This window comes from Panulirus ornatus, chromosome 31 (genome assembly GCF_036320965.1).
Source record: "Panulirus ornatus isolate Po-2019 chromosome 31, ASM3632096v1, whole genome shotgun sequence".
NCBI classification, from domain to species: Eukaryota; Metazoa; Arthropoda; class Malacostraca; order Decapoda; family Palinuridae; genus Panulirus; species Panulirus ornatus.
Window position 1 is genome coordinate 19,154,379 of NC_092254.1, and position 18,868 is coordinate 19,173,246.

The 18,868-nt window shown below is 41.2% G+C and overlaps 1 protein-coding gene across 1 annotated transcript in view; it reads left to right on the forward strand.

Moving 5' to 3' along the window:
* LOC139758855 (uncharacterized) overlaps positions 1-18,868 on the forward strand; it is a 123,994-nt gene that overhangs the window by 89,455 nt on the left and 15,671 nt on the right. The window contains exon 4 of the mRNA XM_071680718.1: positions 9,761-9,820. Coding sequence (XP_071536819.1) covers positions 9,761-9,820 — 60 coding nt within the window. The remainder of the gene's footprint in view (positions 1-9,760; positions 9,821-18,868) is intronic.

Below are 18,868 nucleotides of genomic sequence, written 5' to 3' on the forward strand. Positions count from 1 at the left end.
TGCATTCTTCAGAGCAAACACCTGATTCACACATCATCAATCACTTCTGAAACCACACTGCTCTTCCCCAATCTGATGCTCTGTACATGCCTTACCCTCTCACTCAATACCCTCCCATATAATTTTCCAGAAATACTAAAAAAGCTTATACCTCTGTAATTTAAACACTCACCTTTATCCCCTTTTTCCATGGACAATGGCACTATGCATGGATTCCGCCAATCCTCTGGCACTTCACCATAAATCGTATATATAGTGAATATTCTTACCAACCAGTCAACAACAGTCACCCCTTTTTTAATAAATTCCACTGGAATACCATCCAAACCCTCCGCCTTACCGGCTTTCGTCTTCTGCAAAGCTTTCACTACCTCTTCTCTGTTTACCAAACCATTCTCCCTGGCCCTCTCACTTCGCATACCACCTCCACCAAAACAATCTATACCTCCTATTCTATCATCAAACACATTCAACAAACCTTCAAAATACTCACTCCATCTCCTCTCATCACCACGACTTGTTATTACCTCCCAATTTGCCCACTTCACCGATTTCCCATTTGTTCTTTTGTCTTACGCACTTTATTTACTTCCTTCCAAAATATCTTTTTATTCTTCCGAAATTGAAAGATACTCTCTCACCCCAACCCTCATTTGCCCTCTATTTCATCTCTTGCACCTTTCTCTTGAACTCCTGTCTCTTTCTTTTATACATCTGCCAGTCATTCGCACTACTTCCCTGCAGAAATCGTCCAAATGTCTCTCTCTTCTCTTTCAATAATAATCTTACTTCATCCCATTACTCACTACCCTTTGTAATATGCCCACCACCCACGCTTCTCATGCCACAAGCATATTTTGCCCAAGCCATCACTACTTACCGAAATACATCCCATTCCTCCCCCACTCCCCTTACATCATTTGCTGTATTTATATATATATATATATATATATATATATATATATATATATATATATATATATATATATATATATATATATATTATCCCTTGGGATAGGTGAGAAAGGCGTCTAAGGGGGACGGGAGCAGGAGGCTAGAAACCCTCCTTGTATTTTAACTTTCTAAAATGGGAAACAGAAGGAGTTACACGGGGAGTGCTCATTCTCCTCGAAGGCTCAGATTAGGGTGTCTAAATGTGTGTGGATGTAAGCAAGATGAGGAAAGAGGAGAGATAGGTAGTATGTTTGAGGAAAGGGGAAGAGTGGTTTGGGAATGTTTTGAGAGTAAAGTCAGAGGTTGGTGAGAGGACAAGAGCAAAGGAAGGAGTAGCACTACTGAAACAGGAGTGGTGGGAGTATGTGATAGGATGTAAGAAGTAACCCCTAGATTGATATGGGTGAAACTGAAAGTGGATGGAGAGAGATGGGTGATTATTGGGCATGAGAAGAAAGATCATGAGAGGCAAGTGTTTTGGGAGCAGCTGATTGAGTGTGTTAGCAGTTTTGATGCACTTGACCGGGTTATAGTAATGTGTGATTTGAATGCAAAGGTGAGTAATGTGGCAGTTGAGGGAATGATTGGTGTACATTGGGTGTTCAGTGTTGTAAATGGAAATGGTGAAGAGCTTGTTGGTTTGTGTGCTGACAATTGACTGGTGATTGGGAATACCTGGTTTAAAAAGAGAGATATTGATAAGTATACGTATATAAGTAGGAGAGGTGGCCAGAGAGCTATATTGGATTACATGTTAATTGATAGGAGCGTGAAAGAGAGACTTTTGGATGTTAATATGCTGAGCGGTGCAAATGGAGGGATGTCTGATCATTGTCTTGTAGAGGCGAAGGTGAAGATTTGTGGAGGTTTTCAAAAAAAGAAAAGAGAAAATGTTGGGGTGAAAAGAATGGTGAGAGTAAGTGAGCTTGGGAAGGAGACTTGTGTGAGGATATACCAGGAGAGACTGAGTGCAGGATGGAAAAACATGAGAGGAAAGGACGTACGATGAGTGGGGGAGGAATGGGATGTATTTAATGTAGCAGTGATGGCTTGCACAAAAGATGCATGTGGCATAAGAAGCTTGGGAGGTGGGCAGATTAGAAAGGGTAGTGAGTGGAGGGACGAAGAAACAAAATTATTGTTGAAACAGGAGAGAGAGGCATTTGAAAGATTTTTGCAGGGAAATAATGCAAAAGACTGGGAGATGTATAAAAGAAAGCGACAGTAGGTCGAGAAAAAGGTGGAAGAGGTGAAAAAGAGGGCAATTGAGAGTTGGGGTGAGAGAGTATCATTAAATTTTCGGGAGGAAGAAAAGATGTTTTGGAAGGAGGTAAATAAAGTGCGTAAGACAAAAGAACAAATGGGAACATCGGTGAAGGAGAATAATGGGGAGGTAATAACAAGTAGTGGTGATGTGAGAAGGAGATGGGGTAAGTATTTTGAAGGTTTGTTGAATGTGTTAGATGACAGAGTGGCAGATATAGGGTGTTTGGTCGAGGTGGTGTGCGAAGTGAGATGGTCAGGGAGAATGATTTGGTAAGCAGAGAAGAGGTAGTGAAAGCTTTGCGAAAGATGAGAGCCAGCGAGGCGGTGGGTTTGGATGGTATTGCATTGGAGTTTATTAAAGAAAGTGGATAACAGTGTTGTTGACTGGTTGGTGAGGATATTTAATGTATGTATGCCTCATGGTGAAGTGCATGAGGATTGGCGGAATGCATACATAGCGCCATTGTACAAAGGCAAAGGGGATAAAGGTAAGTGTTCAAATTACAGAGGTATAAGTTTGCTGAGTATTACTGGGAAATTATATGGGAAGGTATTGACTGAGAGGGTGAAGGCATGTACAGAGCATCAGACTGGGGAAGAGCAGTGAGGTTTCAGAAGTGGTAAAGGGTGTGTGGATGAGGTGTTTGCTTTGAAGAATGTATGTGAGAATACTTAGGAAAACAAATGTATTTGTAGCAGCATTTATGGATCTGGAGAAGGCATATGATAGAGTTGATAAAGATTCTCTGTGGAAGGGATTAAGAGATTATGGTATGGGAGGCAAGTTGCTAGAAGCAATGAACAGTTATATCGAGGATGTAAAGCATGTGTAAGTATAGGAAGAGAGGAAAGTGATTGGTTCCCAGTGAATGTCGGTTTGCAGCAGGGGTGTGTGATGTCTCCATGGTTGTTTACTTTGTTTATGGATGAGGTTGTTAGAGAGGTGAATGCAAGAGTTTTTGAGAGAGGGGCAAGTATGCAGTCCGTTGTGGATGAGAGGGCTTGGAAAGTGAGCCAGTTGTTGTTCGCTAACGATACAGCGTTGGTGGCTGATTTGGGTGAGAAACTGCAGAAGCTCATGTTGAAGTGCCTGAGGATTGGCGGAATGCATACATAGTGCCATTGTACAAAGGCAAAGGGGATAAACGTGAGTGTTCAAATTACAGAGGTATAAGTTTGCTGAGGATTACTGGGAAATTATATGGGAGGGTATTGATTGAGAGGGTGAAGGCATATACAAAGCATCAGGTTCGGGAAGGGCGGTGTGGTTTCAGAAGTGGTAGAGGATGTATAGGTCACTTGTTTGCTTTGAAGAGTGTATGTGAGAAATACTTAGAAAAACGAATGGATTTGTAAGTAGCATATATGGATCTGGAGAAAGCTTATGATAAAGATGACAGAGATGCTCTGTCGAAGGTATTATGAGTATATGGTGTGGGAGGAAAGTTGCTGGAAGTAGTGAAAAGTTTTTATTGTGGATGTAACGGATGTGTACGAATGGGAAGAGAGGAAAGTGATTGGTTCTCAGTGAATGTCGGTTTGCGGCAGGGGTGCGTGATGTCTACATGGTTGTTCAGTATATTTATGGATGGGGTTGATGCGGAGGTGAATACAATAGATTTGCAGAGAGAGGCAAGTATGCAGTCTGTTGTGGATAAGAGGGTTTGGGACGTGAGTCAGTTGTTGTTCGCGGTGATACAGCGCTGTTGGCTGATTCGCGAGAGAAACTGCCGAAGCTGGTGACTGAGTTTGGTAAAGTGTGTGAAAGAAGAAAGTTAAGAGTAAATGTGAATAAGAGCAAGGTTATTAGGTACAGTAGGGTTGAGGGTCGTGTCAATTGGGAGGTAAGTGTGATTTGAGAAAAACTGGAGGACGTAAAGTGTTTTAGATATCTGGGAGTGGATCTGGCAGCGGATGGAACCATGGAAGCGGAAGTGAATCATAGGGTGGGGGAGGGGGCGAAAATCCTGGGAGCCTTGAAGAATGTGTGGAAGTCGAGAACATTATCTCGGGAAGCAAAAATGGGTATGTTTGAAGGAATGGTGGTTCCAACAATGTTGTATGGTTGCGAGGCGTGGGCTATGGATAGAGTTGTGCGCAGGAGGGTGGATGTGCTGGAAATGAGATGTTTGAGGACAATATGTGGTGTGAGGTGGTTTGATCGAGTAAGTAATGTAAGGGTAAGAAAGATGTGTGGAAATAAAAAGAGCGTGGTTGAGAGAGCAGAAGAGGGTGTTTTGAAATGGTTTGGGTACATGGAGAGAATGAGTGAGGAAAGATTGACCAAGAGGATATATGTGTCGGAGGTGGAGGGAACGAGGAGAGGTGGGATACCAAATTGGAGCTGGAAAGATAGAGTGAAAAAGATTTTGAGTGATCGGGGCCTGAGCATGCAGGAGGGTGAAAGGCGGGCAAGGAATAGAGTGAATTGGATCGGGGTTGACGTCCTGTCAGTGGACTGAATCAGGGCATGTGAAGCGTTTGGGTAAACCATGGAAAGTTGTGTGTTGCCTGGATGTGGAAAGGAAGCTGTGGTTTTGGACATTATTGCATGACAGCTAGAGACTGAGTGTGAACGAATGGGGCCTTTGTTGTCTTTTCCTAGCGCTACCTCGCACACATGAGGGGGGAGGGGGATGGTATTTCCATTTGTGGCGAGGTGGTGATGGGAATGAATAAAGGCAGACAGTGTGAATTGTGTGCATGGGTATATATGTAGGTGTCTGTGTGTGTATATATATGTGTACATTGAGACGTATAGGTATGTATACTTGCGTGTGTGGACGTGTATGTATATACATCTGTATGGGGGTGGGTTTGGCCATTTCTTTCGTCTGTTTCTTTGCGCTACCTCGCAAACGCGGGAGACAGCGACAAAGCAAAATAAATAAAGATATAAAGAAATATATATATATATATATATATATATATATATATATATATATATATATATATATATATATATATATATATATATATATATATTTCTTCCACGTATTTAATACTTCCCACGTATTCCCTGCGTGTCGTAGAAGGCGACTAAAAGGGGAGGGAGCGGGGGGCTGGAAATCCTCCCCTCTCGTTTTTTTTTTTTTTTTTTTTTTTTTTTTAAATTTTCCAAAAGAAGGAACAGAGGGGGCCAGTTGAGGATATTCCAAAAAAGGCCCAGTCCTCTGTTCTTAGCGCTACCTCGCTAACGCGGGAAATGGCGAATAGTTTAAAAGAAAAGAAAAGATATATATTTCTTTATTTCTTTATTTATTTTGCTTTGTTTTTGCTATTGTGGCATGAGAAGCGTGGGAGGTGGGTTGATTAGAAAGGGTAGTGAATGGTGGGATGAAGAAGTAAGATTATTAGTGAAAGAGAAGAGAGAGGCATTTGGACGATTTTTGCAGGGAAAAAATGCAGCTGAGTAGGAGATGTATAAAAGAAAGAGACTGAAGGTCAAGAGAAAGGTGCAAGAGGTGAAAAAGAGGGCAAATGAGAGTCGGGGTGAGAGAGTATCATTATATTTTAGGGAGAATAAAAAGATGTTCTGGAGGGAGGTAAATAAAGTGCTTAAGACAAGGGAGCAAATGGGAACTTCAGTGAAGGGCGCTAATGGGGAGGTGAAAACAAGTAGTGGTGATGTGAGAAGGAGATGGAGTGAGTATTTTGAAGGTTTGTTGAATGTGTTTGATGATAGAGTGGCAGATATAGGGTGTTTTGGTAGAGGTGGTGTGCAAAGTGAGAGGGTTAGGGAAAATGATTTGGTAAACAGAGAAGAGGTAGTAAAAGCTTTGCGGAAGATGAAAGCCGGCACGGCAGCGGGTTTGTTTGGTATTGCAGTGGAATTTATTAAAAAAGTGGGTGACTGTATTGTTGACTGGTTGGTAAGGTTATTTAATGTATGTATGATTCATGGTTAGGTGCCTGAGGATTGGCGGAATGCTTGCATAGTGCCATTGTACAAAGGCAAAGGGGATAAGAGTGAGTGCTCAAATTACAGAGGTATAAGTTTGTTGAGTATTCCTGGTAAATTATATGGGAGGGTATTGATTGAGAGGGTGAAGGCATGTACAGAGGATCAGATTGGGGAAGAGCAGTGTGGTTTCAGAAGTGGTAGAGGATGTGTGGATTAGGTGTTTGCTTTGAAGAATGTATGTGAGAAATACTTAGAAAATCAAATGGATTTGTATGTAGCATTTATGGATTTGTATGTAGCATTTATGGATTTGGAGAAGGCATATGATAGAGTTGATAAAGATGCTCTGTGGAAGGTACTAAGAATATATGGCGTGAGAGGCAAGTTGTTAGAAGCAATGAAATTTTTTTATCGAGGATGTAAGGCATGTGTACGTGTAGGAAGAGAGGAAAGTGATTGGTTCACAGTGAATGTAGGTTTGCGGCAGGGGTGTGTGATGTCTCCATGGTTGTTTAATTTGTTTATGGATGGGGTTGTTAGGGAGGTGAATGCAAGAGTTTTGGAAAGAGGGGCAAGTCTGAAGTCTGTTGTGGATGAGAGAGCTTGGGAAGTGAGTCAGTTGTTGTTCGCTGATGATACAGCGCTGGTAGCTGATTCATGTGAGAAACTGCAGAAGGTGGTGACTGAGTTTGGTAAAGTGTGTGAAAGAAGAAAGTTAAGTGTAAATGTGAATAAGAGCAAGGTTATTAGGTACAGTAGGGTTGAAGGTCAAGTTAATTGGGAGGTATGTTTAAATGGAGAAAAACTGGAGGAAGTAAAGTGTTTTTGATATCTGGGAGTGGATCTGGCAGCGGATGGAACCATGGATGCGGAAGTAAATCATAGGGTGGGGGAGGGGGCGAAAATCCTGGGAGCCTTGAAGAATGTGTGGAAGTCGAGAACATTATCTCGGAATGCAAAAATGGGTATGTTTGAAGGAATAGTGGTTCCAACAATGTTGTATGGTTGCGAGGCGTTGGCTATAGATAGAGTTGTGCGCAGGAGGGTGGATGTGCTGGAAATGAGATGTTTAAGGACAATATGTGGTGTGAGGTGGTTTGATCGAGTAAGTAATGTAAGGGTAAGAGAGATGTGTGGAAATAAAAAAAGCATGGTTGAGAGAGCAGAAGAGGGTGTTTTGAAATTGTTTGGGCTCATGGAGAGAATGAGTGAGGAAAGATTGACAAAGAGGATTTATGTGTAGGAGGTGGAGGGAACGAGGAGAAGTGGGAGACCAAATTGGAGGTGGAAAGATGGAGTGAAAAAGATTTTGAGTGATCGGGGCCTGAACATGCAGGAGGGTGAAAGGCGGGCAAGGAATAGAGTGAATTAGATGGATGTGGTGTACTGGGGTCGACGTGCTGTCAGTGGATTGAATCAGGGCATGTGAAGCGTCTGGGGTAAACCATGGTAAGTTGTGTGGGGCTTGGATGTGGAAAGGGAGCTGTGGATTCGGGCATTATTGCATGACAGCTAGAGACTGAGTGTGAACGAATGTGGCCTTTGTTGTCTTTTCCTGGCGCTACCTCGCACACATGAGGGGGAAGGGGGATGTTATTCCACGTGTGGCGAGGTGGCGATGGGAATGAATAAAGGCAGACAGTGTGAATTATGTGCATGTGTATATATGTAGGTGTCTGTGTGTGTACATATATATATATATATATATATATATATATATATATATATATATATATATATATATATATATATATATATATATAAATATATATATATATATATTAGTATCACTACTATCATTATGTTTTATAATTTATAATTTATAATAAATCTATTTGTTTTTTATTTACAATATATATATATATATATATATATATATATATATATATATATATATATATATATATATATATATATATATATAAATATATATATATATATATATATATATATATATATATATATATATATATATATATATATATATATATATATATATATATATATATATAGATATATATATATATATGTAGGTATATATATATATATATATATATATATATATATATATATATATATATATATATATATATATATATATATATATATATATATATATATATATATATATATATATATACATATATATATATATATATATATATATGTATATATATATATATATATATATATATATATATATATATATATATATATATATATATATATATATATATATATATATATATAAATATATATATATATATTATATATATATATATATATATATATATATATATATATATATATATATATATATATATATATATATATATATATATATATATATATATATATATATATATATATATATATATATATATATATATATATGTATATATATATATATATATATATATATATATATATATATATATATATATATATATATATATATACATTATTACTACTATCATTATATTTCTTTTCTTATATTATACTTAATAGCTGTATCTCGAGTCAGCGAGGTAGCGCAAGGAAAGAGACGAAAAATTGCACAACCACTCTTATACGCATATATATACATGAACGCGTATACTCGCAGATATACATACTTAAATATACATAGACACTTACATATATACATATGTACATATTCATACTTATTTCCGACAAAGAGGCCACATTCATTCACAGTCAGTCTCTATGTGTTATGTATAATTCACCGAAACCACAGCTCCCTTTTCACGTCCAGGTCCCATAAACCTTTCCATGGTCTACCCCAGACGCTTCACATGACCTGTTTCAGTCAATTGAAAGCACGCCCACCCTTGTACAATGCATCGTTCCAATTCACTCTATTCCTTGCACGCCTTTCACCCTCCTGTATGTTTAGGCCGCGATCGCTCAAAATTTTTTTCACTCCATCCTTCCACCTCCAATTTGGTCTCCCACTTCTCCCTGTTCCCTACACCTCTGACACAAATATCCTCTTTATCAATCTTTCCTCACTGATTCGCTCCATGTGTCCTTACTATTTCAACACACCCCCTTCTGCTCTCTCAACCACACTCTTTCATTATTTACTCGATCAAACCACTTCACACCACATATTGTCCCATAAACATCTCATTTCCAACACATCCACCCTCCTCTGCTTCACTCTATCTATAGCCCACGCCTGGTAACCATATAACATTGTTGGAACCACTATTCCTTCAAACATAGCCATTTTTGCTTTCCGAGATAATGTTCTTGCCTTCCACACATTTTTCATCGCTCCTAGAACTTTCTCCCCCTCCCCCACCCTGTGACTCGCTTCCGCTTCCATAGTTCCATCTGCTGCCAAATCCACTCCCAGATATCTAAAACACTTCACTTCCTCTAGTTTTTCTCCATTTAAACTTACCTCCCAATTGACTTGTCTCTCAACCCTACTGTACCTAATAACCTTGCTCTTATTCACATTTACTCTCAGCTTTCTTCTTTCACACACTTTACGAAATTCAATCACCAGCTTCTGCATTTTCTCACCCGAATCAGCCACCAGCGATGTATCATCAGCGAACTGACAGTGAATAATTTATTGATAAGGTCGTTTATTACGTGTTCATTGATTATATTTCTTACCTTCAGGTCAGGTGACGGACAGTACCAGGAGAGGATCTTCACTATCGATCTGCAATGGTACCAAAGGTTAGTGTGAACAAGTACCAGCATCATCTGTTGGTAATAACACAGTAAATATAGATCGTGAATATTGTTATTGAATTGGAAATATTTGTCGCTCTACATATCATGATGGTAATGCTAACACTACCTTACTGTGCCTCAATGACTAAGCAACAGCTGTAGCTGTAGCTATGATGACGTTACTACTCTGACCGTTGTATGTCTGATGACTAACTCTACCGCCTAGCGTTTATCTTGTATATCTTCATCACAACTGATGACTGTATCACTGATGTCTGTGCCACTCTATGCATCACTGACGACTGTGCCACTGTGTGTATCTCTGATGGCTGTGCCACTCTATGTATCACTGATGACTGTGCCACTGTGTGTTTCACTGATGACTGTGCCACTCTATGTGTCACTGATGACTGTGCCACTCTATGTATCACTTTTGACTGTGCTACTCTATGTATCACTGGTGACTGTACCACTCTATGTATCACTGATGATGTTGCCACTCTATGTATCACTGGTGACTGTGCCACTCTATGTATCACTGGTGACTGTGTCACTGTATGTATCCCTTGTGACTGTGCCGCTATGTATCTCTGATGACTATGTCACTCTGTGAATCACTGGTGACTGTGCCACTCTATGTATCACTGGTGACTGTGCCACTCTATGTATCACTGGTGTCTGTGCCGCTATGTATCACTGATGACTGTGCCACTCTATGTATCACTAGTGACTGTGCCACTCTATGTATCATTGGTGTCTGTGCCACTCTATGTATCACTGGTGTCTCTGCCACTCTGTGTATCACTAGTGTCTGTGCCGTTATGTATCACTGGTGAATGTGCAACTCTATGAATCACTGGTGACTGTGCCACTCTATGTATCACTGGTGACTGTGCCACTCTGTGTATCACTGCTGACTTTGCCACTCTATGCATCACTGGTGCCTGTGCCACTCTATGTAACACTGGTGACTAAGCCACTGTATGTATCACTGGTGACTGTGCCGCAATGTATCGCTGATGACTGTGCCACTCTATGTATCACTAATGAATGTGCCACTCTATGTATCACTGTTGTCTGTGCCGTTATGTATCACTGGTGAATGTGCCACTCTATGTAACACTGGTGACTAAGCCACTGTATGTATCACTGGTGACTTTGCCGCAATGTATCGCTGATGACTGTGCCACTCTATGTATCACTAATGAATGTGCCACTCTATGTATCACTGTTGTCTGTGCCGTTATGTATCACTGGTGAATGTGCCTCTCTGTGAATCACTGGTGACTGTGCCATTCTATGTATCACTGGTGACTGTGCCACTCTGTGTACACTGGTGACTGTGCCACTCTATGCATCACTGGTGCCTGTGCCACTCTATGTAACACTGGTGACTGTGCCACTCTATGTATCACTGGTGACTGTGCCGCAATGTATCTCTGATGACTGTGCCACTTTATGTATCACTGATGAATGTGCCACTATGTATCACTGGTGTCTGCCGCTATGTATCACTGGTGATTGTTCCACTTTATGTATCACTGGTGACTGTGCCACTCTATGTATCACTGGTATCTGTGCAGCTGTTTTTCACTGGTGACTATGCCACTTTTGTATCACTGGTGACTGTGCCACTCTATGTATCACTGGTGTCTGTGCCACTCTATGTATCACTGGTGACTGTGCCACTCTATGTATCACTGGTGACTATGCAACTCTATGTCTCACTGATGACTCTGCCGCTATGTATCACTAGTGACTGTGCCACTCTGTGTATCACTGGTGACTGTGCCACTCTATGTATCACTGGTGTCTGTGCCACTCTGTGTATCTGGTGATTGTGCCACTCTATGTATCACTAGTGCCTGTGCCAGTCAATGTATTACTGGTGACTGTGCTACTGTATGTATCCTTGGTGACTCTACCACTCTATGTATCACTGGAGACTGTGCCTCTCTATTTATCACTGGTGATTGTGCCACTGGATGTATGACTGGTGACCGCCACTCTATGTATCGTTGGTGATTGTCACTGTATGTATCACTGGTGACTGTGACACTCTATGTATCACTGGTGACTGTGCCACTACATATCCCTGGAGACATTGCCAATCTATGTTTCACTGGAGACTTTGCCATTCTATGTATCACTAGTGACTGTTCCACTATGTATCACAGTTGTGTAGGCCTGTCTATGTATCTCTGGTGACAGTGCCACTCTATGTATCACGAGTGACTGTGCCACTCTATGTATCACTAGTGACTCTGTTACTATATGTAACACTGGTGTCTGTGCCACTCGCTGTATTACTAGTGACTGTGCCACTGTATGTATCACTGGTGATTGTGCCGCTATGAATCAATGGTGACTGTTTCATTTTATATATTACTGGTGTCTGTGCCACAATGTATCACTGGTGACTGTGCCGCTCTTTGTATCACTGGTGACTGTTCCGCTATGTATCACTGGTGACTGTGCCGCTATGTATCACTGTTGACTTTACCACTCTATGTATCATTGGTGTCTGTGGCACTCTATGTATCTGGTGATTGTGCTACTCTATGTATCACTGGTGCCTGTGCCAGTCAGTGTATCACTGTTGACTGTGCTGCTGTATGTATCCCTGGTGACTGTGCCACTCTATGTATCACTGGTGACTGTACCACTCTATGTATCACTGGTGATTGTGCCGCTATGTTTGACTGGTGACTGTGCCACTCAATGTATCACTGGTGTCTGTGCTACTCTATGTATCACTGATGACTGTGCCACTTTATGTATCACTGGTGACTGTGTCACTCTATGTATCACTGGAGTTTCTGCCACTCTATGTATCACTGATGACTCTTCCACTCTCTATATATCACTGGCGTGTTGCCACTCTATGTATCGCTGGCGACTCTGCCACTCTATGTATGACTGATGACTGTGCCGCTATGTATCACTGGTGACTATGTCACTATATATCACTTGACTGTGCCACTAAATCAATCACTGGTGTCTGTGCTACTCTATGTATCACTGATGACTGTGCCACTCTACGTATCACTGGTCTGTGCCACTCTATATATGACTGGTGACTGTGCCACTCTATGTATCACTGGTGACTGTGCCACTCTATGTATCACTGGTGACTGTGCCACTTTATGTATCACTGGTGACTGTGTCACTCTATGTATCACTGGTGTTTCTGACACTCTATGTATCACTGATGACTCTTCCACTCTATATATATCACTGGTGTGTTTGCCACTCTATGTATCACTGGCGACTCTGCCACTCTATGACCAATGATGACTGTCCCACTCTATGTATCACCTGTGACTGTGCCACTGTATATATCACTGGTGACTGTGCCACTCTATGTATCACTGGTTACTGTGCCACTCTATGTATCACTGATGTCTGTGTCACTATATATCACTTGACTGTGCCACTCTTTGTATCACTGGTGACTGTGCCACTGTATGTATCACTGTTGACTGCTCCTCTATGTATCATTGGTGACTGCCACTCTGTGTATCACTGGTGATTCTGCCACTCTATATATCACTGGTGACTGTACCACTCTATGACCAATGATGACTGTCCCACTCTATGTATCACTTGTGACTGTGCCACTGTATATATCACTGGTGACCGTGCCACTCTATGTATCACTGGTTACTGTGCCACTCTATGTATCACTGATGTCTGTGCCACTCTATGAATCACTGATGTCTGTGTCACTCTATGTATAACTGTAGTCTGTTCCACTCTATGTATCACTGATGACTGTGTTACTCTATTATCACTCGTGATTTTGCCACTTTATGTATCACTGGTGACTCTGCCACTCTATATATCACTGGTGTCTGTTCCACTCTATGTATCACTTATGTCTGTGCCACTCAATGTATCACTGGTGACTGTACCACTGGTGACTGTGCCACTGTATGTATCTCTGGTGACTGTGCCACTCTATTTACACTGGTGACTGTGCCACTCTATATATTACTGGTGATATTGCCACTCTATGTATCACTGGTGACTCTGCCACTCTATGTGTCACTGACGGCTGTGTCATTCCATGTATCACTATGTATCACTGTGCCATTCTATGTATCACTGGTGACTGTGGCACTGTATATATCACTGGTGATTGTGCTACTCTTTGTATCACTGGAGACTGCCACTCTGTGAATCACTGATGACTTTGCCACTATATGTATCACTCGTGACTGTGCCACTGTATGTATCACTGGAGACTGTGCCACTGTATCACTGGTGACTGTGCCACTATCTATCACTGATGACTGTGCCACTTTATGTATCACTGGTGACTCTACCACTCTATGTATCACTGATGACTGTGCCACTCTGTGTTATTACCCCGCTGGCGACTATGCCATCTTGACATCTTCACCATCATGAATGAAGAAACACTGTTCTCTCTCTCTCTCTCTCTCTCTCTCTCTCTCTCTCTCTCTCTCTCTCTCTCTCTCTCTCTCTCTCTCTCTCTCTCTCTCTCTCTCTCTCTCTCTCTCTCTCTCTCTCAAGTAATATGGATGTAACAATAGCCATCAACTTTAACACTGCCACACACAACACTGTAACTACTTAAATGTGAAGGTGACGCTGTTCTACCACGATGTATATACGAGCCCGTGTGATGCATCTTCTCTGATAACCATGTAGAATCTGTAATATAAGTAGAATTACACACACACACACACACACACACACACACACATATATATATATATATATATATATATATATATATATATATATATATATATGTATATATATATATATATATATATATATATATATATCTTTTTCTTTCAAACTATTCGCCATTTCCCGCATTAGCGAGGTAGCGTTAAGAACAGAGGACTGGGCCTTTGAGGGAATACCCTCACCTGGCCCAATTCTCTGTTCCTTCTTTTGGAAAATTAAAAAAAAACCGAGAGGGGAGAATCTCCAGCCCCCCGCTCCCTCCCCTTTTAGTCGCCTTCTACGACACGCAGGGAATACGTGGGAAGTATTCTTAATCCCCTATCCCCAGGGATATATATATATATATATATATATATATATATATATATATATATATATATATATATGTATATATATATATATATATATATATATATATATAATTTTTATTATACTTTGTCGCTGTTTCCCGCGTTAGCGAGGTAGCGCAAGGATACAGACGAAAGAATGGCCCAACCCACCCACATACACATGCATATACATACAAGTACACACACACACATATACATGCCTATACATTTCAACGTATGCACATATATACATACATAGACATATACATATATACACATGTACATATTTCATACTTGCTGCCTTTATTCATTTCCGTCGCCACCCCGCCACACATGAAATGACAACCCCCTTCCCCCCGCAGGCGCGCGAGGAAGCGCTAGGAAAAGACAACAAAAGGACATTCGTTCACACTGAGACTCTAGCATGTATAATGCACCGAAACCACAGCTCCCTTTCCACATCCAGGCCCCACGAAACTTTCCATGGTTTACCCCAGACACTTCACATGCCCTGGTTCAATCCACTGAAAGCACTTCGACCCTGGTATACCACATTGTTCCAATTCACTCTATTCCTTGCATGCCTTTCACCCTCATGCATGTTCAGGCCCTGATCGCTCAAATTGTTTTTCACCCCATCTTTCCACCTACAATTTGGTCTCCTACTTCTCCTCGTTCCCTCCACCTCTGACACATACATCCTCTTTGTCAATCTTTCCTCACTCATTCTCTCCATGTGACCAAACCATTTCAAAACACCCTCTTCTGCTCTCTCAACCACACTCTTTTTATTACTACACATTTCTCTTCCCCTTTCATTACTTACTCGATCAAACGACCTCAAACATTTCATTTCCAACACATCCACCCTCCTCCGCATAACTCTATCTATAGCCGAAGCCTCGCAACCATATGACATTGTTGGAACCACTATTCCTTCAAACATACATTTTTCAACGCTCCCAGAACCTTCTCCCCCTCCCCCACCCTGTGACTCACTTCCGATTCCATGGTTCCATCCGCTGCCAAATCTACTTCCAGATACCTAAAACTCTTCACTTCCTCCATTTTGTCTCCATTCAAACTTACCTCCCAGTTGATTTGTCCCTCAACGCTACTGTACTTAATTACCTTGCTCTTATTTACATTTACTCTCAGCTTTCTTCTTTCACACACATTACCAAACTCAGTCACCAGCTTCTGCAGTTTCTCACCAGAATCAGCCACCAGCGCTGTATCATCAGAAAACAACAACTTAGTTCCCAGGCTCTCTCATCCACAACAGACTTCATACTTGCCCCTCTTTCCAAAACTCTTGCATTCACCTCCCTAACAACCCCATCCATAAATAAATCAAACAAACATGGAGACATCACACACCCCTGCCGCAAACCTACATTCACTGAGATACATTCACTTTCCTCTCTTCCTACACGTACACATGCCTTACATCCTCGATTCAAAACTTTTCACTGCTTCTAACAACTTGCCTTTCACAGAGCATCTCTATCAACTCTATCATATGCCTTCTCCAGATCCATAAATGCTACATAAAAATTCATTTGCTCTTCTAAGTATTTCTCACATACATTCTTCAAAGCAAACACCTGGTCCACACATCCTCTACCACTTCTGAAACCACACTGATCTTCCCCAATCTGATGCTCTGTACATGCCTTCACCCTCTCAGTCAATACCTTCCCATATAATTTCCTAGGAATACTCAACAAACTTATACCTCTGTAACTTAAGCACTCACTTTTATCCCCTTTGCCTTTGTACAATGGCACTATGGAAGCATTCCGTCAATCCTCAGGCACCTCACCATGAGTCATACATACATTAAATAACCTTACCAACCAGTCAACAGTACAGTCACCCCCTTTTTTAACAAATTCCACTGTAATACCAACCAAACCCTCTGCCTTGCCGGCTTTCATCGTCCGCAAAGCTTTTACTACCTCTTCTCTGTTTACCAAATCATTTTCCCTAACCCTCTCACTTTGCACACCACCTTGACCATAACACGCTATCTCTGCCACTCTATCATCAAACACATTCAACAAACCTTTAAAATATTCACTTCATCTCCTCACATCGCACTTACTTGTTATCACCTCCCCATTAGCACCCTTCACTGAAGTTCCCATTTGTTCCCGTGTCTTACTCACTTTATTTGCATCCTTCCGAAACATCTTTTTATTCTCCCTAAAATTTAATGATACTCTCTCACCCCAACTCTCATTTACCCTCTTTTTCACCTCTTGCACCTTTCTCTTGACCTCCTGCCTCTTTCTTTTATACATCTCCCACTCATTTGCATTATTTCCTTGCAAAAATCGTCCAAATGCCTCTCTCTTTTTCGCCAATAATCTTATCTCTTCATCCCACCACTCACTACCCCTTCTATTCTGCCCACCTCCCATGCTTCTCATGCCACAAGCATCTTTTGAGCAAGCCATCACTGCTTCCCTAAATGCATCCCATTCTTCCCCCACTCCCCTTACGTCTTTGTTCTCACCTTTTTCCATTCTGTACTCAGTCTCTCGTGGTACTTCCTCACACAAGTTTCCTTCCCAAACTCACTTACTCTCAGCACTCTTTTCACCACAACATTCTTTCTTCTTTTCTAAAAACTGTACAAATCTTCACCGTCGGCTCCAGAAGATAATGATCAGACATCCCTCCAGTTGCACCTCTCAGCACATTTACATCCAAAAGTCTCTCTTTCGCGCGCCTTTCAATTAACACGTAATCCAATAAAGGTCTCTGGCCATCTCTCCTACTTACATACGTATGATTATGTATATCTCTCTTTTTAAACCAGGTATTCCCAATCGCCAGTCCTTTTTCAGTACATAACTCTACAAGTTCTTCACCATTTTCATTTACAATACTGAACACCCCATGTACACCAATTATTCCCTCAACTGCCACATTATTCACCTTTGCATTCAAATCACCCATCACTATAACCCGGTTTCGTGCATCAAAACTACTAACACACTCACTCAGCTGCTCCCAAAACACTTGCCTCTCATGATCTTTCTTCTCATGCCCAGTTGCATATGCACCAATAATCACCCCTCTCTCTCTCCATCCACTCTGAGTTTTACCCATATCAATCTAGAGTTTACTTTCCTACACTCTATCACATACTCCAACCCCTCCTGTTTCAGGAGTAGTGCTACTCCTTCCCTTGTTCTTGTCCTCTCACTAACCCCTGACATTCCCAAACCACTCTTCCCCTTTGCCCTTGAGCTTCGTTTCACTCAAACGCAAAACATCCAGGTTCCTTTCCTCAAACATACTACCTATCTCTCCTTTTTTCTCATCTTGTTTACATCCACACACATTTTGACACCCGAATCTGAGCCTTCGAGGAGGATGAGCACTACCTGCGTGACTGCTTCTGCTTCATCTTTTAGAAAGTTTGAATACAATGCGGAGAGGGTTTCCAGCTCCCTGCTATATATATATATGGAAAGAAATGGCCTAACCCACCCCCATACACATGTATATACATACACGTCCACACACGCAAATATAGATACCCATACATCTCAATGTACACATATATATAAACACACAGACATACATATATACACATGCACACAATTCACACTGTCTGCCTTTATTCATTCCCATCGCCACCTCGCCACACATGGAATAACATCCCCCTCACCCTCATGTGTGCGAGGTAGCGCTAAGAAAAGACACTCAGTCTCTAGCTGTCATGCAATAATACCCGAAACCACACCTCCCTTTCCACATCCAGGCACCACGGAACTTTCCATGGTTTACCCCAGACGCTTCACATGCCCTGATTCAATCCATTGACAGCACGTCCACCCAGTATACCACATCGATACAATTCACTCTATTCCTTGCCCGCCTTTCACCCTCCTGCATGTTCAGACCCCGATCACTCAAAATCTTTTTCACTCCATCTTTTCACCTCCAATTTGGTCTCCCTCAGGCACCTCACCATGAGTCATAC